Source organism: Oncorhynchus tshawytscha, linkage group LG03 (assembly GCF_018296145.1).
Source record: "Oncorhynchus tshawytscha isolate Ot180627B linkage group LG03, Otsh_v2.0, whole genome shotgun sequence".
Taxonomy (NCBI): Eukaryota; Metazoa; Chordata; class Actinopteri; order Salmoniformes; family Salmonidae; genus Oncorhynchus; species Oncorhynchus tshawytscha.
In genome coordinates this window covers 27,202,885-27,226,881 of record NC_056431.1, presented here as the reverse complement: position 1 = coordinate 27,226,881, position 23,997 = coordinate 27,202,885, and the positions used below count along the sequence as shown (strand labels likewise).

At 43.5% G+C, this 23,997-nt stretch overlaps 1 protein-coding gene across 7 annotated transcripts in view; it reads left to right on the top strand.

The window, feature by feature from the left end:
* The window catches only part of LOC112233084 (plectin), a 95,934-nt gene that overhangs the window by 38,261 nt on the left and 33,676 nt on the right, over positions 1-23,997 (top strand). For 2 of the 7 annotated variants that reach the window (XM_024400544.2, XM_024400540.2), the window contains exons 1-9: positions 1,263-1,747; positions 5,152-5,213; positions 12,192-12,281; positions 13,894-13,971; positions 14,173-14,265; positions 16,965-17,131; positions 21,858-21,973; positions 22,598-22,698; positions 23,576-23,695. In XM_024400544.2, coding sequence (XP_024256312.2) covers positions 1,618-1,747; positions 5,152-5,213; positions 12,192-12,281; positions 13,894-13,971; positions 14,173-14,265; positions 16,965-17,131; positions 21,858-21,973; positions 22,598-22,698; positions 23,576-23,695 — 957 coding nt within the window. In that variant the 5' untranslated portion in view covers positions 1,263-1,617. Of the gene's footprint in view, positions 1-1,262; positions 1,748-5,151; positions 5,214-11,196; positions 11,212-12,191; positions 12,282-12,864; positions 12,901-13,893; positions 13,972-14,172; positions 14,278-16,964; positions 17,132-21,857; positions 21,974-22,597; positions 22,699-23,575; positions 23,696-23,997 lie in introns of those variants that run through there. The other 5 variants (XM_042313373.1, XM_024400502.2, XM_042313377.1 and 2 more) reach the window with 5 other exon arrangements.

The following is a 23,997-nucleotide window of genomic DNA, read 5'->3' as shown; positions in this document are numbered from 1 at the left end:
AGCTAGTTCTATATTGTCATAGAAGTCAAAATAAAAAAAATTGAAAGATCTTGGAATGGTCTACTCTAACTGATTCAATAATCAAAAATGCATATTTTAGTTGAGCGTTTTTAATGAAGCCAGCTTACTTTGTTCATCAAAGTCAGCTGTCTAACTCCTTGATCCTACTTCGTAGTATAACCCCCGTGTTCTTATCTGGGTCTGTCTTCAGTGTATTTGGTGTCTTCCCATGTTATTACGAGGGAAATAGACACCAAAACAAGTCCGCACTGATGTCTTCACTGATATGGTGTCTTACCAGTTCTCTGAATGGTCATCTCTGGGTTAGAGGCTGATAAAGGACTCATCATCATCATCATCAACCGCTGGCTTAAGGATGCTAGCTGGTTGTCGTGGAGTTGTGCTGGAATGTTTCTGTAACGTCTTTACATGTGAGTGTAGAGTTTGAGGAAATCAGGTCTGTGAGCGTACATGAGTGGTCATGCTGGTGTAGTTAAAGGGAAAACAAAAAACGCGCGCACACACACACACATGCGCGCACACACACACACACACACACACACATGCGCGCACACACACACACACATGCGCGCACACACACACACACACACACACACACACACACACACACACACACACACACACCGTTAGGTCTTCAGCAGAGCAGAAGGAATAAGTACTCCTTCACTAATTGTCTAGTTCGAGAATGTACATGTCCTTAGACGAGGGCATAGCTGGTACTGTATAGTCTTGTTGAGGGTTGGGTCATGGCTGATCTCTCTGTGTGTGTGGGTGCCAAAGTAGCCCTTCCTTCAGCCTCCCCCTCTTCCTCATCACACTGAGTAACACCCACAGCTCTCTCAGGAATGCCATGAGTAGGCAATGATTCATATTGGTGTGTGTGTGTTAAAAAGTAATTAGAAATCGATGGAGACATTGAACAGGGTTCTAAAATAATATATCAAACCGTAAAACAATGTTGCGTTATTTATTCCGGTGCCATTCTTCGTTATTGCTTATACAGCCATCGCAACGAAGTGGAACGATTCAGGCTGTGTACTGTGCACTCTTGTGTAAACCAAGGTCTGATGACGAGTAAAAGTGTATGCAGGTGGTGTGTTTTATGGCACAACGGGCCTGCTGGCCACCACACCTCGTCCGATCACTCACTCTGTCCCTGCCCACCCTTCCTGCTCACACCAGGCCACACCAATATGACGGGGCAGAGGAAGAGGTGTGGCCGAGCCTTACCCACCACAATGTCCTCCAAACACACAGGCAGGTATCATAGTGTGCAGATCAGCACAAGGACAGGCCCAGACACCGTACCCCAAAGGCATAACTTATTGCGAAAGGAGGAGAGGAAGAAAAAAACACAACAGGAAGGAAAGAAAATAAGAGCTCATACGGTGATAGAGCGAGAGGAACAAATCGTAGGACTGGATCTTAGCCACCCGACTGCACGAGTGAAAGGAGCACTGAGGAATTTTTAAGAGGAACAAGAGCAGGAGAGAGAAGCGTTATAAGCTACCGACGGAAACCGTTTGACGACAAAAAGCAGCCACAGAGCGCGTTAGAGGGCACGTTTTCTTCATTCATTCGGAGTTGAGTGGCATCATGAGCGGTCAGCAACAGAGATACAGGAACTTCTCGACAGATAACAGTGGTGGCAGGGATGGAAGGGACAGGGTGCCCTCAGACGAAAGCTACTACCAGGGGATGCTGAAGTCTACGGACGACAGGAAAGGTACCAGTACGACAGCGTTCACATAGGAAGCTGTGTGTCATAGACGTTAATAACAGTACATGAAACGTTTGGTTCTATATGTACGAGGATGACAGTGGTCACTTAGACAGTGTGTCATAGACACCTAGACTTTCTGTGTCAAATAGGTTCATATGAACAGTTTGCCTCTGATACTGTGGTTCATGTTTGCGTAAGGGGGAGAGTTAAAATCCTGGGTGGTTTTTTTTCCTGTGAAAGGAAGAGTTTCACTGCTGTAGTTACAGGTTTGGACCATTTTCATATCCCTGCACAGACAAGTCTATTCAGAGGTTCAAGTCGGTGCCTGATTGGCTAGTCTGTGAAATAATGAGCCCCTTCATGATGCTAAGATGCATACCAACTGTCAGTGTCAATTTAAATTGAAAGATGACTCTTCCTGGGGTCCAGCAAAATTAAGGCAGTTCATACAATTTTTTTAGAAACATTACAATACATTCACAGATTTCACAACACACCGTGCGCCCTCAGGCCCCTTTAGTGCACTCTCAATTACAGTTTGAGCTTTCTCTAATCCTCGTCTATGGAGATTCCCCTTCTCTTAAGTGTCAGGATACATTTAGATTTAAAAGGAAGTTGTTGTTGCTGTAATGTTTTCTGTTTCTCCAGTGGTCCACATTGTGACCAGGAGTGGACACTCCCACTAATCCACCGCATCAGCCGCTCCCTCCCACCCTATTGGTCAGCGAACCCCATTCACAAAATGTGGGGGAGAAATGGAGGGGATGACCTCTCAGCATGTCTATACATTGTGGATACAAGTCCTATAGAATGGACCAAAAAACATTCCTTAACCCAGGACACTTCAACGGTTGAACAAAGAAAAAGGAGCACTCTGTTTCTGCATAGATCTGAAATATTTATTTACGGGACACCGCTTCCGTTTCGGCGTAAACCGCCTTCAAGACTCTAGTGGAGGTGTTTTACGCCGAAACGGGAGCTTGTTTGTGTCCCCTAAATGTATATATTTTTTGTTTTCTTTATTGTCCTAGATAGTCACCCATTGAAATGTCCTGGAGTAAAGATAGTTTTTTGGGGGGAATTTCAAGCCCCTCAGTCGAGCACCTGACTCCCTTTTTTCGTTTAAGCTGGGCTGAAACACGTTTGGGTATATACCTTTTTTCTTATTGAATGACATTTTCTTATTTGCTCATTCACTTCTGGTTATGTTATAGAACAGTAGAGTAATAGTCATATGCAAATTGGTTAATGGTCACTTATATATCAAGTGCTGAGAGTAACTCACTCGGGAGGACCTATTAGTTTAACACTTTTTTACGATGGGTTGAAACACTCCTTTGTCCTGCGGTGAATCAAGGAGATGGCTCAGGGTAAAGGAGGTAGGACCTTCGCCCCCTTTACCTTTGCGATCACTGTGTTTATCTTTGGCATTGTACAATGGAGTTTAAATAGTTTTTTTAGCCTGAGTCATGACTGCGGCAGTGTGTATGCTGATTGCAAGCTGGACACTACTGCTGCGCTAACACCAGTATTTGGAATTTACATTAGTTGACTGACCATAGGTCAAGGTGCGGGGTTTGTCCAGGATTATGGGACCTTTGGAAAATGTCCTAAATTTGATGAGTATTTATGCCAGCAATCGACCAATCATGAATGCCCTTGTATTGTCGCTTTATTGATGAACGACAGAGAATGACAGAGGTCAAAGTTGCGTCAGTCTCCAGGCACACACAAATACCCTGCGGTTGCCACGGCAACGTGTTTTCATAACACAATAGCAACATGGCACACCTTAAAATACTAAAACGTAGCCTGCGGGTTCAGTTTGCGGTCGCAGGGAATCAGCACTGCCTTCAACGTTGTACTTTGGTTCGGCAGGGCGTTGCACTATGCAGTAAACACTCTGCCATTTCCTGGTTGCTAAAACTCTAATAGTTCACCTAATTTCACTTGATGTGACAAAATAAGCTAGTTTTTAGTGTAGAGAATCATTGTACCATCTAAACTTTCTGTTAAATATATTTTCCATAACCATGAATATTGTCGTTTCAGCTGTTTGAAGCTGGTGTAGGAAACCAAAAATAAAAGACTCAAAAGCAAAAGTTAAGAATGGGAAGCATAGAAATACAGTTTCTTAGACTTGCTCTCAAGTAGAATGATAGATCTATAACTCACAATTCTATGTGACTTGGTCAGGTCGGCCAAAAAGTTACGTATTGCCACTTTCAGGGAAAATTCCGCCCAAAATGCAACTTCAAATTAATAATCTCCAGCACCAACCCAACATCAACATATGTGAAAATGGTCAATTAAAAAAAAAAAAAAAAATGTGAGGAAGATAAGTGTTTCCAATGACATCATTGGTGTGCATCGTGTGATTTTAACCTAGTATGAGTAGTAGGCATTGCCTATCTTCAATGCGACAATGCGACGTATGACTTTCAAAGCAGACCAATTGGAATTGCTATTGGATTGGCCATCAGTACTATCTCACGTGATATAACTGATGGGCCCACTTGAAAAAGTGAGCCCAAATACTATATCTCAATGGGACTTCTTTGTTTATTTTTTTTGTATCCGTTATTTAACCAATCTTTCAGTGAAGTGGTCTGGCATGATGAATAACAGTTTGCGATATGCCTCTTGGTCGGGGAGGGTCAGTGTCTACAGTTGGTACGTCTGTATCTGTGCTCTGCAGTATGTTTTCCAGCACCCCAGGGTAATGGGGTGTGTCCAGGTATTTGACTGAGGGTGTGTCCATTCCACTCAGTATGGTGAGGCTGAAACCGTATCTATCTGCTAGATGTGGTTGTCTGCCCGTTAAGGCACCGTTGTCTCTACTCTCTGAGAGCTACCGTATCTTGGCAGGTTCAACATGCGCGACCGGGCCCGTTACAGTATGTAGCCTATAGAGACACTGCACACCTGTACACAGTGTAATCCTTCCACTAAGCCTCAGGCCCTGCCTGTAGTCATACCATAGTGAAACGCATTCGCAGACACAACTAGACGATGACGGTGTATATTTAGGCACCGACTGTGCTTTGATGATTTCTCGTAAGTCCGACATGTTTAGTCCAGACGCTCTGGTATCATGTCTCACTAGGCAAGACTAACCCCATCCAATGACTCTTTGTCTCGGGGATGTTCAAAACGACAGCGGCACCTGGGATATTTGTACGTTTTTCAGCTCTTGTTGTTCATGTTAAATGTATTTTAAATCCTTTGATCTTCTCCGTATCCCGAATATCCTGCGACATGTTTTAAATTTGACCGAGTCTTCTCAACCCCCGATAAATACCTCAGCACCTCAATATGACTGTATGTACTCAGAGGGTGTATCAAATCTTTATTACTTTATTACTTTTTAACCATGTCTGATGTTTGCTCTTTGTTGTGTCTTGCAGATGAACGGGATCGGGTACAGAAAAAGACCTTCACAAAATGGGTGAACAAACACTTGATAAAGGTATGGTAACACACTGCCAGAGTGTTTTTGAATGTGCTCAATAACTCAATACCTAACTCACTCTCCCTGTCTAACTTACGTTAGTTAATACACTCATCACTGGTATCAATAGTTTATACACAAAGACAATCACATGCACACACACACACACACACCGACTTATTTTTTTGATTTCAATAGATTTGTTTCAATTTTGTTTCTGAGCTTTATTTGAGTTCTCACAATGACTCGTACAACATTTTCAAAATCAGTATTCCTGTGTTATTACCCATTTAAAAAAACATGTATTTCTTAATAACTAGGCAAGTCAGTTAAGATCAAATTCTTATTTACAAAGATGGAACAGTTGGTTAACTGCCTTGTTCTGGGGCAGAACAACAGATTTTTACCTTGTCAGCTCGGGGATTCGATCTAGCAACCTTTCGGTTACTGGCCCAATGCTCTAACCACTAGGCTACCTGCCACCCCTTCATCAAATATCAGTCAAATGTCATAAAACGAATGAAAATGGCTGAAGTGGACACTTGCAGAACAACCGCAGCAGTTGTCAAAGTAGGATTTATGGTGAGTTGGATCACAACTGGTCCACAAGTGATGAGGCAAATGGCAGATATTTCCTTATTGAATCATGCCTCATAATTGGCCAACCAACCACATGGAGGCTGAGCTGTGTGTTTTCTGACGGTTGCAATTTAGCCTCTCGGCAAAAAATGGATCTATTGCTTCAGAAGTCATTTTGCCACTAATGACAGGAGTAGGCTAGAATCTTTGGTTTGAATCGTAGCAACACCGGCCAGATACCTTATTGCTGTGTTTTAGATGTGTAGTTCCGTTTCTCAAATTTTAAAACGGGGACGAATCTTAACAAACACCAGGGCCCGCATTCATAAAGTGTCTCAGAGTAGGAGTGCTGGTCTAGGATCTGTTTGACCTTTTACATTGTAATGAATGGCCATGGGGTGACCTGATCCCAGATCAGCACTTCTACTCTGGGACACTTTATGAACACAGGCCCAGATAGTCTTCCTCTGATACAGAAACTATGTTCTCACCTTTTATGTTTACAATAATTATTTTGGTGTAGGGGATATCTGTGTTGGTATGTTAGTAGATGAGATGTGAACGTCTGATTTAACCGTTACTGCATCACTATGAGTGGAGCTGGGGTCCATTCTGGTCCAGCCATGCTGAACATGCAGGTGCTATTGAAGTCATGATCCCATGCTGGGTAGTATCCATGACAACACAATATTATGACAACGAGTTTTGATTCCCCCACCAGACAGATATCCACAGATATCAAACCATCAAGTGGTTGTTTTTTTTAGCACCATCTCAACCTACTACATCAATACAGTCAGACAGACCAACCCCTTTGGAAGGGCTTCATTGAAAGTGACATGCATTGGTCATACACACACACACACACACACACACACACACACACACACACACACAGAGAGAGAGAGAAAGGTTACTGGAAATCATGAGTGTTTGGTTTCTAGCTTGGTGTTTTGAGGGAAGGTTTACCCGAAGACCAGTCTCTCTTCGACTGAGTGAGTTTGTCAATTGTGCTGTTGTCACCCTTCTCGTTTCACCTACCTCACCACTGCCCCTTCCCTTAGGGCTGAAAACCATGCGGTGCTAACATACTCTGTTCCTGATATAACACACAAGCGAGCAGTCTTTTTCGTTAAGTGTTTTATGTGAGTCCCAGACATCTGGATACGTTTTGCTCTTTGCCTCTGAAGCACCGCATTCTGTTCTGGGCCCAAGGCCCGGTGGCTGCTAGCTGGGCCAACAGTAGCACATGTGCTACACAGACTGACTGCTGGTTCTGGGTGGCTGACTGCCCACCCTTAGCTCTTTGCTAGGCAAGGTCCTTAAGTGCTCCTTACAGGTACTATCAGAGGAATCAATCTGTGTCCCTTGTCGTCCCACTGCCATTACGACAAATTGGTATGACAAGATTTGCACCTCGTTTAATGTTCGACGGACTGGGATGACTGTACATTTTTTCCTTAAAAACAAAAAGTTGAAATGAAGTAGGCTATATATTGACATGAAGTAGACAAATGTTTAATTAAGCGCTTTCTTAGAGAGAACTGTCTTCTTAGAAACCGTTTCATACCATACACAGTATGTGCTATGCAATGCATTGTTACAGAACTAGCCGAGTCATTCAAATGAAATAGCAACCCGAGCCAGGCTTGAAAAACCTACTGGGAAACATCATGCAGGAGATTTTTAAATATAGCATTTTGCGGTAGAACGAAAGGGTTCGTCCGCCCGTGTGATGGCAAGCCGACGTTGAACTAAATGTTTTTAATGCGTTTCCAATGGGCACGTCCCGGGGTGGGCCATGAGGGCTTGTAAAAAGGGAGAAGGAATAACTTCCACTCGAGCATAAATCTTGTTGTGTGTCGACAAGGGTGGGAAGACCGAATGGAGGGTTTCTCAACCATTCCTCTGCGGTGTTATGTAAAAGGAGAATCCACTGTAAGCTGACATCGTTCTGTCGATGTAATGCCCCAGGCACTTTTAATGAAGTGTACAGACCAGACACTATCACTATTTGCTTATTCAATGACGTGTGATATTTTTTTTTATTAGGCGTTCAACATTTTATAATAACACATGTGACCCTGAGTTAACTGAAGGACACATCACCTAAAGGGTGTTTTGTAATGGGAAAGTGACGTGGCGGATGAGGTGTTGTCAGGTTCTGTGTTGACTGGCCTAATGGTTTTAACCTTGATGTCCTCACAATCTGCAGTGCACAATTTGTACCATGACACCAGCATATCGCGTTGACTCAATCTGAGCTTCTTCAACATGGGCTATTGTGTTTTGATGACAGACAGGGTTTAAACATATGCTGCAGGATTGCAGAGAGAGACTGTTGTAGCTACCATAGAGGAACCAATGAGAGTGAAGCATTTCACACCAACTGCAATTATACTGTATTTATTATGGAGCCCCATTGCCAAGGCAGCAGCTACTCTTCCTGGGGTCCTGCAAAATTAAGGCAGTTATACAATTTTAAAAACATTACAGTATAATAATTACATAATTCACAACATTGTGTGCCCTCAGGCCCATACTCCCCTGCCACATATCTACAATGCAAAATCCATGTGTACGTGTGTGTATAGTGCGTATGTTATCATGTGTGTGTATGCATGTGTCTGTGCCTAATGTTTGTGTTGCTTCACAGTCCCCGGTGTTCCTTATGGTGTATTTTTACCTGATCTTTAAATCCTATTCTACTGCTTGCATCAGTTACCTGATGTGGAATAGAGTTCCATGTATTCTTGGCTCTATGTAGTACTGTCCGCCTCCCATAGTATGTTCTGGACTTGGGGACTGTGAAGAGACCTCTGGTGGCATGTCTTGTGGGGTATGCATGGGTGTCTGAGCTGTGTGCTAGTATTTTAAACAGACAGCTCGGTACCTTCAGCTTATCAACACCTCTTACAAAAACAAGTAATGAGGAAGTCAATCTCTCCTCTACTTTGAGCCGTGAGAGATTGACATGCATGTCATTAATGTTAGCTTTCTGTGTACTTTTAAGGGCCAGCCGTGCTGCCATGTTCTGAGCCAACCACAATTTTCTCAAGTCCCTCTTTGTAGCACCTGACCACACGAATGAACAGTAGTCCAGGTGCGACAAAACCAGGGCCTGTAGGACCTGCCTTGTTGATAGTGATGTTAAGAAGGCAGAGCATCACTTTATTATGGACAGACTTCTCCCCATCTTAGCTACTGTTGTATCAATATGTTTTGACCATGACAGTTTATATTCCAGGGTTACTCCAAGCAGTTTCGTCTCCTCAACTAGCTCAATTTCCACATTGTTCATTACGAGATGTAGTTGAGGTTTAGGTTTTAGTGAATGACTTGTCCCAAATACAATGCTTTTAGTTTTGGAAACATTTAGTACCAACTTATTCCTTGCTACCCATTCCGAAACTAACTGCAGCTCTTTGTTAAGCGTTTCAGTCATTTCAGTCGCTGTATTAGCTCACTCATGTATAGTGTTGAGTCATCCGCATACAGAGACACACTGGCCTTACTCAAACTCAGTGGCATGTCGTTAGTAAATATTGAAAAAAGTAAGGGGCCTAAACAGCTACCCTGGGGAATTCCTGCTTCTACCTGGATTATGTTTGAGAGGCTTCCATTAAAGAACACCCTGTGTGTTCTGTTAGACAAGTAACGATTTATCCACATTATAGCAGGGGGTATAAAGCCATAACACACAAGTTTTTCCAGCAGCAGACTATGATCGATAATGTCGAAAGCTGCACTGAAGTCTAACAAGACCGCCCATACAATCATTTTATCATCCATTTCTTTCAGCCACTCATCAGTCGTTTGTGTAAGTGCCGTGCTTGTTGAGTGTCCTTCCCTACATGCGTGCTGAAAGTCTGTTGTCAATTTGTTTACTGTCAAATAGCATTGTATCTGGTCAAGCACAATTTTTTTCTAGAAGTTTACTACGGGTTGGTAACAGACTGATTGGTCGACTATTTGAGCCAGTAAAGGGGGCTTTACTATTTTTTGGTAGCGGAATGACTTTAGCTTCCCTCCAGGCCATGAGTGCACACACTTTCTAGTAGGCTTAAATTAAAGATGTGGCAATATCATCCCCTATTATCCTCACTAATTTTCCATCCAGATTGTCAGACCCCGGTGGCTTGTCAATGTTGATAGACAACAATAATTTTTCCAACGATAATTCTGGGACTGTAGAATGCCTTAGAATTTAAGTTGGATATTGACTGATTTTGAGGTAATTTGGCCTTTAGTCACAAACTGTCATATTGTAGCCCCAAGTAGTTGAACTGAATAGAAACACTTGAATGTTATGCGATCTTGTCCCATCAGTTCCAGACATACAACTTGTATAATGTTGTTGAAGTTGGAGACTCTTTGTTGAAGTTGGACAATCTTACGTGATTAATGTGTTAACAGTGGTCCCTAGTGGCCATCAACCCTCACTGCATTTCAAACCTCCATGGATGGAGTGTGTACGCCACAGGTGGGCAGGAGTGAGTTACTGTGTTCACACACAGGGTTATATAACTACTTATAACACACAGTATTACATAAGTACTCACCATTTACCAGATGCCAGTAATAAACCAAGGTAGTGAGTGTTACAACTTGCAGGGACGAGACTTGCATACATACCTGTGCGAGGCCAGTACATGTTTTTCACAAGATCAAACACACTGACACAGTAGAACAGCATTACATGCAATCTCCCAATATTAACCATGTGTTTAAGCACTGATATTAGGAACTATTTTGACCACACTCTTTTATTCTATTCATCTAACTTTTTTCATTTTCTTTCATCCTTTTTAATCATTTTATGTCATCTCAGGCTCATTTTTTTATTTTATTGATTTAACCTTTATTTAACTAGGCAAATTCTTGTTTACAATGACGGCCTACCAAAAGGCAAAAGGACTCCTGCGAGGACGGGGGCTGGGATTAAAGATTTCATAAACATTTTATAAAAATATAGGACAAAACACACATCACGGCAAGAAAGACTACACAACACTACATAGAGCCCTAAGATGACGACATAGCATGGTAGCAACACAACATGGTAGCAGCACAAAGGAGGGTACAAACATTATTGGGCACCGACAACAGCACAAAGGGCAAGAAGTTAGAGACAACAATACACCACGCAAAGCAGCCACAACTGCCAGTAAGAGTGTCCACGATTGAGTCTTTGAATGAAGAGATTGAGAGAAAACTGTCCAGTTTCAGTGTTTTGTTGCCCCTCGTTCGTCGCCAGCTGCAGCGAACTGAAAAGACGAGCGACCCGGGGATGTGTGTGCTTTGGGGACCTTTAACGGAACGTGACTCATGATCATATTCTCTTCCTCTTTCTGTCATTCTCCCTCTCTATTTCCTTGTTCTCTCCATCTCATCCCTCGTCCGCGCTTTCTCCTCCGTCCAGCATGGGGCAGCAGAGGTAGGTGCCGGCAAGCCCCAACAGGAGGGCACTGTATGTGGGACTGATTCTGATGAGCATGTAGCGCACCTGAACACTATCCCCTCCCCACACCTTTGCCATCACTGTGAAAGTATTTACGCTGACGCTGTCACACAGAAATAGGCCTATGCCTTGTGGACCGTGGGCCAAACCCTAACTTGAGATATAGGGCGTGGTCACGTAAATCACGCGCTTATGCCAATGGGAGATTTGTCCAGGTTACGTGCACAGACCTCAAGTGTTAGGACTATGTGTTGCACAATGAAGTACATACTTTTGAGGCATGCAGTCCCGTCGCATTTTGGATGAAAATGACTTTTAAATCCTTCAGTTTCAGTCGTTCCCTACGCTCCGTAAGCTTTCACCCTCTTCTGCTCACGATGACCGTTTATCTTTCTTACTGGAATTGATTATAGCATGCGCCCAGTCCCAAGACTCACTGGACTATCTGTCTCCATTTGCACGTATCCGTTTGCCTACGTTCGTAATGTTTACTTAGTTGTTTTTGACTGTCATTTTATTTTATTTTATGAAGACCCCCTGACTTCCATCCATCATCGCTCAGTAGATCTGGCAGCTGCCACAGGTGTCTTGGGTGTCCAACGCAGGCCGATTGGTTGCCTGCAGCCGTGCATTCCTGTCCTTTGTACAGATGTACTGGCGGAGAGCGAGAGCTGCAGGCTCCTAGCCTGAGCTGTGTAGACTGATTGAGAGGAGCTTGAACATTTTGTATAATTTTATACAGGAAAGATTGGTTATTCTTTCCAAGGTTTACTGTAAGAGGATGATCCCCCATGTCTAGGTGCCCTGTCAACTCAGACTCATAACCAGATCCGGAATATTAAAATGTTATTACACAAATACAATGCAATACAATACAATAGTTTGTAGGTATTTTGTCTTAGGTGTTGCACAAAGAAAAGGCATTGCGATGACAACCTTCTCTTTCTGTTCCACAGTCACAGAGTCAGGTGACTGATCTGTATGAAGACCTGAGAGATGGACACAACCTGATCTCCCTCCTGGAGGTCCTCTCTGGGGAGACACTGGTAAGTACTGCTGACTTCTGATTGGCGAATGGACTGGCCTGTACCTCTGATCCTGACTTCTGATTGGCAAATGGACTGACCTCTGCATCTGTAACGGACTTCGATCCAAACCCCCCCCATGCTGAACCAAGGCCTGACCCTAAGTAACAAAAGTCTAGCCCTTATTTATACCTCCCTCTCATTCCAGTCGCTGGAAATATGAACTATTTGTAGTTGTTTAGATTTTTTAAAACAAGTCAGTAAGTCAACACTGGACGCTTGCACATTATGATGATGCGTTCTAAGTTACTGCAGATCTCTCGGGAAGCCTTGCACTCTGTCCCTGCTACAGTAGCCCATCGCTCTGCTGGTCTCTGCTCATCTACCAGACGCCTCCATGGTCCTAACACAATAACCCCACTTTGGCTTCTCTTTTTGTACTGTGTGCTCCTGTCTGACCTTTCTCTGGTTCTCTTCTTCTGCCCCCCCCCCCTCTCCTCATGTCCCCCTCTTTACCCCCCTACACTTTCCCCCTTTCCTGTATGCTGACCTTTGCCCTCTGGCCGATGCCTCCTCTCTTTGCACTGCTCATTGCTGGGGCTAGGCAAGGGAGAGAGATGTGGTCAGGAACTTGCGGTTGGTGAGTGGGGTTTTCTATAACTCGGCCGCCATTTTCTTCTTCTACTTCATGTGGCTTGAGTCATCCATTACCCAGTGGCTCAGCTGTGCATGATGTCACTTCCTGTGCTTATGATTCCATTAATTATTTTTCCTTTGGCCGTCACTTATTTATCATTGACAAGCTTGCAAAGACTGAGGTGCATTAACCATTTCGCTGCTGGCTATAAACAAAAAACCCTCCTATATTGATAGGTGTCATGGCTGAAGGAAGGAAGGACATGATTGTCTAACTACTTCATTGACTCTAGTCATTGACCCTATAACACTACTTAAGCATTGGAAATGATCCATTTGAAAATAGCTTTATTGTTTCTGTTTATCTCAATTACTAATGCTTATTGCATAGCACAAATACAGTATTCTTTGGAAGTGGAAGTCTCCGATTCATTGTTCTCCCGTCAGAACACATGACCGAAGTGGTGACACAATTCAAAACCAACCAAAGATTCCTGTACCTAATAGCTAATCATGGTATTGGCTCAGCCTCTTTCACTCCAAATATATTTCTTATTTACCTCTGTGTTTGTCTTTCGAAGGTGAAGAACAGGTAGGTACACTAATGAATGATGTCATTAATGTGGTTTTACAATGAGGGAAGTTGCACTTGGAGATCTGTGAGATGCATCAGTTATTCGTCGTATTCTTTGTCATTCATCTTTTTCTTTTGGAGGAAAACCATGTGTACTCTTGTCATTGAGTCTACAATTTTAGTTCCCAATTTCCCTTTTCCCGTTTTGTTGGATATTGTCGTAGCTGCATCACATTTTTCTCTTCCGACATAGTCTCATTCGCATTTCTCGAAAGCCTCTTCGAAGGTAGCATTAACTCCTGTCCAGTCTGTTTCTAACCTCTCTCTCTCTCTCTCTCTCTCTCTCTCTCTCTCGCTCTCGCTCTCGCTCTCGCTCTCGCTCTCGCTCTCGCTCTCGCTCTCGCTCTCGCTCTCTCTCTCTAGCCCAGAGAGAAAGGCCGCATGAGATTCCACAAGCTGCAGAATGTACAGATTGCACTGGACTTCCTCAAACACCGACAGGTAAGAGAAACAGCAATGGAAATGTAATAATGGAGATGATGTAACAAATGATTTACCCTCTTGTACTGTATTAAGATGACTTACTGTAAGTGACATGACTGAGGACTATCTCAATGCATTGGAACAGGGTAATAATGTATCTACTATGATGTGAACTACTATAATTGTTAAGTCTCGCTCTTCTCTGTCGTCCAATCACAGGTCAAGCTGGTGAACATCAGAAACGATGACATCGCGGATGGCAACCCCAAGCTGACCCTTGGGCTGATATGGACCATCATCCTTCACTTCCAGGTGTCCTACTCTGTCAGTGTTGTGTTCCATTACCATATAGCTCCTCATCCTCCTATCTCCTTGGCTCTGATCCAAGCCAATCAGTAACAATCACAAATTGAACTCAATCCAATCACCTGTAATCCATTATCTCAATCATTCGAGATGTTACCACATCGCTTTCATAAAATCACATTGCTATCAAATCTGTTATCAAATTATTCTCAAATATATTTCAATCGTAGTATTATTACAGTTGAATAATTATAATTATTATAGCAGATTAAACTCCAGCCTCTTCATAGTAGGCTAATGTACTGTAGGCCATGCTAACCCTTCCTGATAATTAATGATTATGCTTTAATTTAGTTATTTTGAAACATGGAAAGAATAAGGAAGTGATCTTATGATGTAGCTTTCCATGCCACTTAAATAGCCTTAACATACTGATGAAGTGTTACAATACAATAGCATCAGTGTGTGTGTGTGAATCACTCTCCCCATGCTTCCCAAGGGAAAGGATAACTTTGACCCACTGGACAAAAACTGGTTGAATCAACGTTTTTTCCACATATTTTCAACCCCCAAAAATCTGTTATGACGTTGAATCAACGTGGAAAACTGAATTGGATTTGCAGAAAGTCATCAACGTAAGGGAATTTAGTCTTTTTTTCCGAGGTGGAAAAAGTACCCAATTGTCATACTTGAGTAAAAGTATAGACACCTTAATAGAAAGTTACTCAAGTAAAAGTGGAAGTCATCCGGTAAAATACAACTTTAGTAAAAGTCCAAAAGTATTTAGTTTTAAATATACTTAAGTATCAATAGTAAATGTAATTGCTAAAATATACTTAAGTATCAAAAGTAGAAGTCATATAAAATTCCTTATATTAAGCAAAGCAGACGGCACCATTTTCTTGTTTTTAAAATGTATGGATAGCCAGGGGCTCACTCCCACACTCAGACATTATTTACAAAAGATGCATTTGTGTTTAGTGAGTCTGCCAGATCAGAGGCAGAAGGGATGACCAGGTGCTTGAATTGGACCATTTTCCTGTCCTGCTAACTAAGCATTCATAATGTAACTAGTACTTTTTGTTGTCAGGGAAAATGTATAAAGTAAAAAGTACAATATTTTTTGATAGGAATGTAGTGAAGTAAAAGTTGTCAAAAATATAAATAGTAAAGTACAGATACCCCAAAAAACGACTTAAGTATTTTTACTTAAGTACTTTACACCACTGCTTTTTTTCACACAACTTTGAACCAAAATCGAATGACGTGGTGACATTTTTTGTTGATTTCACGTTAGTTGACAACAATTGTAAATCAACACTAGACATTGAACTGACCTCTGTGCCCAGTCTTACTCAACAATTTCAATAATAATTTCAAATACTTTAGCTAGACTTGATCGAATTTGCCTGGCTTAAAGGAACCAATACAATAGTCAAACCCTGCCCATCCGGCACCCCAGGTGGGCTTAAGTAAACATGAAAAGTATTTGAAAGATGTCAAATAGAATTTGAAACCAGGTCTGATACCTCCCTTACTTGCTATGTTATGCTGTAAAACCTTTGTGAAATAACACATGGGCTTTCTATAACACTACATTATTTGATTAAAGAATGCGTGGCACTGCCAGTTAAGATGGAGCAGTAAGCCCAAGTGGCAGCCATGGTTGAGCAGGGCACAGGAAGAGATGTTGGTTCTGCAGTAAGACTGGTACCCACTGGGCACAGACATCAGTTCAACTTCTAGTTTAATTTACATTTTCATTGGTTTACTGCACTCCGTGTACTGCGTTGGCTAGAGAGGCGTATCTCTCATTTCCCAGAAGGAGGGGGAAAACAGCAGGGCCGAAGCCTGGTGAGTCATCATAGGCATTCTACTCTTCTTTAGAGGGGAGAGGTTTAGGGTGGGGCCATCGAGGGGTGGATTGGATCCCGAGGAGAACACACAGACACACACACTTACAGTATACCCACACACACAGACTACAGAAAGAGACCAGTAGGCAGAGATTTTGGTAATTGAGCTGTCTTTTTGGCAAGTACAGAGAGTACCCTCTGAGCCTCTGGTGACTGTGACTCATTTCATTTCCCTTCCGGCCCAAATAAAATTTAAAAAAAATTAAAATAGTCCTGCCACATTAGCCAATGGACCAGATAGTGCTTAAGTTGTGTCTGGAGACCCAAAGCAGGAGCAGTCTCCACTGGACATCCCTCCCACCTACCCAATGATCTAGGAATTGAGATCTAGTTGGCGGTTCCCTTTGATGTCACATATGTACTATTGATGACAGGAGTTGCCTCCCCTGGCTGAAAAACACTGTTTTTTTCTTGTTTTCCACCACAGATAATTGAGGGGTACAAACCTGATTCAGATTGAGCCAGAATATCATATGATTGAATCAAACCCCATCCTTACAATGCATCATCGATTTTTCTCAAATAGATTATATCTTTATTGTTTCCAACTATCTCCCTCTGCCACCATGACAAGCAGGGTTTGGGGTCAATTCCATATCAATTCAGTCTATCCAGGAAGTGAACTGAACTTCCGTTTTCTATTCCAAATCTCGTCACTTGAGAAGGCATTTTCATCCAATTTTAGTTAACTTTCTGCATTGAACAAAATGTAAATGGAATTGACCCCAACCCTGGTGGCGTGTGGCCTCCTCCCCTGTCTAACCCCCGGTATCTGTCCTCCCCTGTTAGATCTCGGACATCCAGGTGAATGGCCAATCAGACGACATGTCGGCCAAGGAGAAGCTGCTGATGTGGTCCCAGCGCATGGTGGATGGCTACCAGGGCATCCGCTGTGACAACTTCACCACCAGCTGGAGGGACGGCAAGCTCTTCAGCGCCGTCATCCACAAACACCAGTACGTGGTCCTCTGTAGCTCAGTTGGTAGAAACATGCTGCTTGTAATGCCAGGATACTGGGTTCGATTCCCGGGACCACCTGTACGGAAAATGTATGATTGGAAAAAGGGTCTGCTAAATGGCATATATTTTTTATTATTTTTAGTATATTACTTTGGCGGTCGACACCTCAAGCCACAATACGTAGTGTAACATTTACAGTATTTCATCTCTGTACCCAGAACCAAACAAGAGACTATATACTGCAACTAATGTTCAGATACTGGCCAACATCTTTGGATTTTAGCCTCAGAATGTTACACGCAAGCCCCGCTGTCGCCCCCAAAATGTAAACTCACCTCCAGCCATTCTTTAAAGGTGAGATTAACTCCAAAAATAGTACCCCAAATGTACCCCTCAGTAGACTGTACCCACTCATGCTCTTACCCACAGTAAGTGACACTGATAGGTGTTAATATGTCTTGTCCTAGCGTCTCCGGGAGTGCTAAGCTGTATGCAATGGGGTTGTCGTGACACATCACCGCACATTCGTTTTATTCGATGTGAAGCAGATGGAGCAGGAATGGAACATATTGTCAAATGTCAAATTGTAGTGTGTGCCATGCTGGTTCTGACTAGTCCTTCAAATGATTATTATTATTATTATTATTTTATCACAAGGTCATACATTAGGTCATATATAGGTACAATCATTGGTAGGTATGCTTGGTAGAAGAGCTGCTTTAAATGTACAATATATATAGCTAGCTGTTTGACCATTCGTATCTAAATTACCAAGTAATTCATTGTAGTATTTTTCTCTTTTACACCATGTGTCCAAATCCCTCCCCATCCACCCCAGGCAATATTTATTTTATTTATTTATTTCCTTTGCATCCTCGTGTTGATGCTCACATCATATATAATATACACCATATATACAAAAGTATGTGGACACCTCGTCAAATTAGTGGATTCGGCTATTTCAACCATACCCGTTGCTGACAGGTGTGTAAAATCACTCGCACACCCATGCAAACTCCATAGACAAACATTGGCAGTAGAATGGCCTTACTGAAGAGTTCAGTGACTTTTAACCTGGTACTCCAACAGGTCAGTTCATCAAATTTCTGCCCTGCTAGAGTTGCCGCGGTCAATTGTAAGTGCTTTAATTGTGAAGTAGAAACTTCTAGGAGCAACAACGGCTCAGCCGTAAAGTGGTAGGTCACATAAGCTCACAGAACAGGACCGCGGGGGGTGCTAAAACGTGTAGCATGTAAAAATTGCCTGTCCTCAGTTTCAGCACTATCTACGAAGTTCTAAACTGCCTCTGGAAGCAGCGTCAGCACAAGAACTGTTTGTCGGGACCATCATGAAATGGGTTTCCATGGCCAAGCAGCCGCACACAAGCCTAAGATCACCATGTACGATGCCAAGCATCGGCTGGAGTGGTGTAAAGCTTTACACAGCTAAAGTGGTGTAAAGCTCACCGCCATTGAACTCTGGAGCAGTGGAAACACGTTCTTTGGAGTGATGAATCACGCTTCACCATCTGGCAGTCCGGGGGACGAATCTGAGTTTGGCGGATGCCAGGAGAATGCTACCTGCCCCAATGCATAGTGCCAACTGTAAAGTTTGGTGGAGGAGGAATAATATTCTGGGGCTGTTTTTCATCGGCTAGTCCCCTTAGTTCCAGTGAAGGGAAATCTTAAGGCTACAGCTTCCAACTTTGTGGCAACAGTTTGGGGCCCTTTCTTGTTTCAGCATGACAATTCCCCGGTGCACAAAGCGAGGTCCATACAGAATTGGTTCGTTGAGATCGGTATGGAAGAACTTGACTGGCCTACACAGAGCCATGACCTCAACCCAATTGAACACCTTTGGAATGAATTGGAGCGCCGACTGTGAGCCAGGCCTAATCGCCCAACATCAGTGCCCGACCTCACTAATGCTCTTGTGGCTGGATGGAAGCAAGTCCCTGCACCAACGTTCCAAAATCTAGTGGAAAGCCTTCCCAGAAGAGTGGAGGCTGTTATAGCAGCAAAGGGGGGACCAACTCCATATTAATGTCCATGATTTTGGAATGAGCTGTCCAACAAGCAGGTGTCCACATCATTTTAGTCATGTATATGAATACAAATGCAGACTATCAGGCACATAATCAATCAGACACGGCTTTCAGTTTTGACAAGCGTGAGAGACGTTTTCCATGTCTTATAAAATAAGGTTGTGTATCCACTTCGTGTTTTATTTCTCAATTCTGACTTGTCCTGAGGTAAATTACGTTTTTACATCTAACTCTGTAGTTGTTCAATCTCCTCTCCTGGCCGTACTTGATCGTACAGGTTTCAGGCAGCTCTAATAAGACATTTATTTGAACCTGTCATTGCCCTGGGCTTGGAATACCACAGGTGGGTGTTGTCTCAGATGGATACAGGTACTGGCACTGGTTTGAACACTTACTGTATATGCTGTTATTATTACGTTATTAGACTCACTAATGCCCATTCAGATGGAGATGGTGCTGTCTGAGGCACATGGGTGGTGTAGAATTGGGAAAGATGGGGTTTGATTACTTGTCCTTTCATAAGAATCTATTTTTCCTTGGGAGCCTTGGACTAGAGGAGTGACCAGTTGAGTTCTCAGTGAATCACTCCTTCTGTTAAATACTACAATGGCCTTAGAGCTGCTTTAGTCTCTGCTGAAGCATATACAGTTACGTATATAGACATGAATATGAGAGCTGCCCTGCGAGTGGAGACATGTCTGTGGTCTCTCAAAGTGGGAGGCGGAGTCCTAAAAAGCCACAGAGACAGGGCTCATTATCTGTAAATAATAGGGGTCTTCCAGCACCTAACATGTAATGAAAGCAGCACCCTGCACATCCCCAGGGAGTCTGAATGAAACATGAGAGCGACTGAAAAAGAGGGCCATGTGGTGAGGGGAAACTTGGGTGAATACCCAGCCAGGCGTGGCACAAAAGGAAGAAAGAAAGAGAGGCCCACGGGGCAGGTTCAATCAAAGCTGTGCGTGTACCTGCAAAGTTCAGCTACACCCTGCTCCCTCTAACAGAGCGAGAGAGAGAACACTTTTTTTTTTTTTTACGGTTTTGAGTGTCACCTAAGGCAGTCTATTTAGTAGCTTATTTTCATAAAGCGAGAGGTGTGTCACTGTAACACTCCTACTAAAACGACGAACACTGCAGTTACTTTTTGCACAGCCTGCAGTCTGCACTATCCGCCAATTTGCGGCCCTTTTTTTTAACAGCTTATTTGGAGGTTTGAATGTTGTTGTCACCCTGGGAACTAAGGACCTAACTGGTGAAAGTTACAGTTGATATCGGGGGAGCTGTTTTGGATAGACCGGGCTGAGGTTGGGAGGTCAGGTCAGAGGGGATGACAGCAGTTAGCCTCCTAGTGGTACAGAGATGTTTCTTCTCTCACGGAGAGGGTTGAGCACTCTTTGTAACCTCGACGTGAAGATTGTGAAGACGTCCTATTGAAGACGTAAATGCTCGGGTGGGATTTACCTGCACATTCTGCAGACATGGACCCGATTGTTTCTCGAACAAACACCAAACCATCACCTTGTTAAAATGGTTGGAGCAGCACGCCTTTTGGAATTGGAATTTCACCGTTAAGTGCAACGTTTTCACTTGCCACGGGATGAGTATGAAACATCGAGCCAGCTAGCTCTCTGTTTTGGGGAGACTACAACTCCCAGAAGGCACCATGATATCGAGTCTGAAGAGGAAGCTGTCCACAAAGTCCAAGAAGAGGACTGGCCGCTCGTCCAGCAGGGGCACAGGCTTGGTCAGCTCATTGGAAGACCGCGTGGTCATGCAGTGTGACAATATCCCCTCAGAAGGCTCCTCCTGGGACTTGGGCCAGGGATCCCACGGCTCAGTAGCCCACTCCAGCTGCGACTCCCACTCAGGGGACCAGGAACTGGGCCAGGGGACAGGGCTGGGACATGACTGCAGCCCCCACAGCCTCCAGGGAGGGGAGGGGAGGCTAGTCAGCCCCAGTAGGGTAGAAGGGAGGCCCCCCAGGCCACGGAAGCAGCTCTCTTTTAGGGAGGTGCAGTGCCTGGAATCGGACCCAAGCCCTGGGGACTACTACACTGTTCGCTCCACCCTTCACGTCAAATCGCTGTACGGGTCTGCTCTAAGCTTCTCTCTTATTTGTCTTGGGCTTTACTTTGGGAGTATATCAGAATAATGTGAATGTATTGTAAAGAGAGAATGAGTACACTGTGCCATTAAAAAAATAGAATCAGTTCTAAACAGTGTCTTTTGGTTCTCAATGGATGCAATGAAAAATGAAATCGAGAGGGAACAGATTTTTTGTTGTTGTAATGTTTACATTGGTCAAGAATTGAATTTTAGTAACAGCATGCTTTGAATGTTTCCCTATGGTTATTTTCTGTTCACTTCCACTCATCTGCACCACGGAGAGGATGGTAACGGGGAGCGAGTCTAGGTGCTTATCCAATTTGAAACATGGCTGCCCTTGTTGTCTGCTGCAGCCCCATGTAACATTCCGTTCATATATAGATGCCAAGCACCCCAGGGAAGGCAGGTGTTCACTTACAGATTTCTGACATACAGACGTGGCATTTTTATTTAGGACAAGCGATATGTAGGTAGGAATTATCCGTGTCTGCCCGGCCAGTCCTTATACCCTCATCTGTCTACACTGCCTTTACACCAATCGTGACTGATGTCCCATGGTTCTGTCTCCTCAGGCCTAGACTCATTGACATGAGTAAGGTGTACCGCCAGACCAACGTGCAGAACCTTGAGTACGCCTTCAACGTGGCCGAGACGGACCTGGGCGTGACACGCCTGTTGGATCCAGAGGGTAAGACTGCACGGAGATCCTCCAGTGCATGCACATGTGATGATGGCTGACCTCAACACCAGGGGTGGAATCATAAGTGCACACTGTAGCAAAGAGTTGCAAAATGTTTTGCAAACGGAAAACATTTTTTTCCAACGAAAACAATAGCTTCTATTTGGCAAATTCCCTCCCCATTTTGTTGTTTGCTTCTGTTTTGTTCTTAGTGAATGCACCCCAGGTTCTCCAACCACGTCCCACCTAACTTTGTACTCTTGCTATTTAATGGAAGGAGAGTCAGGGGTGAGAGACTCCGCCCCACTACCCCACCCATACCCTTCAGTGCTGATGTACTGTATGAGCCGTGTCCAATCAAATATTTTGATAGCTTACTCCCTTCTCCAAATCCACCAAGAACATGATCTAGGTGTATAACTAATGTTTACACACGTCTTCACATACCAACCAATGATTGGGTGCACTTCACTTTTTGTTATACAATGAAAGGTCCTCATCCTAAAAAAATGTACAAAGTAAACTAATAACACCTCAAAGTACTTAATCCCGTTTTTTGGTATTTGCGGCATCTCCATTCCTCTTTCGCTGTGAAAAAACCCCCATCTATAAACAAACAAATGATTTCCCCAGATGTTGACGTGCCACACCCCGATGAGAAGTCCATCATCACCTACGTGTCATCCCTGTATGACGCCATGCCCCGGGATGTCCAGGATGGAATCCAGGCTAACGTGAGTGCACTTCTGACCACCACTGATCTCTGATCACTTCATATTGTTTTTTTTTACAAGATTGTCCCTACACCTGATATACTCACAAACTGGACACCTCATGTCCCGAGACTCAAATTGATCCATTTAAAAAAGGACATATAAAGCCACTGTTATTGCATTCAAACACCTACTTTCAAGGAGAGTTCATTCAGGGAAACTCCTGGATTATGGCTTGTGACAGTCAGAACATGTAATTGCTTAATTTATGACACTGACAGCAAGAGCCGCTTCAGTTTGGAACTACAGTAGAAGGAAAATCAGGAAATTAGCAAGCGTCTGTGTTTACCTCGAAGGACTTTCTACCCAATAAACACCCCTCTCACACCACAGCATGATCACAGCACACAGAAGAGAGCTGCTGGAAAAGCAGAATGGTGTACTGTATTGTATTTCCAAAACAGATTTTAGAGTGCCATTTGTACTCCAATGCTAACTAAAGATGTACTGGGTAAAGGTAAAGTAGGGGACTTTTGTAAAGGAGGGAACTTTTGTTCATTGCACACGTGTGTACTAATGCACGTACACACACACTACATTATCATTCTCGCTCTCTCTCTCTTTCAATTTTACCTGCTTTTATTGGCTTGATGTAACAATGTACTGTACATATTGCCAAAGCGTAATAATAATCAATATTGTCAACGGGACAATCAGTAACAACATTCACTCACTCACACTCTGCTCCCTGTCCAGCCACACAAGGCTGGGCCTGTTGACACTTTAATTGAGTGAGGGTGGTGTGTGAGCAGGCGAGTCATCGTGGCTCTCCAGGAGAAGGCTCTTGGCTGTCTGTCGTTAAACCCCGTCGTTGTCTGCTGTGTTCTCTGCGCCACAGGAGTTGGAGCTGCGCTGGACAGAGTACTATGAGCTGGTCACTATCATTCGGCAGTGGATAAGCCACCATGTCGTTATCTTCGGGGAGAGGAGGTTCCCAGGCAGCTATGAGGAGATAGAGGTGAGTCTCCTACCTGGACAGTTACTAGTAGGGCTGTTGTGAGTGGGATTGGAATGCTATCTGTGGCTGGTCACGTAATGCATTATTGTTTGAAATGGGAGCGTGTATACTGTAACTTGGATAATGAAAATACTATATGTGTTTCTGTGTCTATATATCGTGTCTGTAGCTAAGGCATTTTTGGGGGGCTGTGAATTATGATTCTAACATTTCTCCACTCACATTTTCTGTTGCCATCACTAAGCCTATTCAGAGATGCCGGACATGATCAAATTGTTCTGGAAATGCATTTCTCTGAGCTC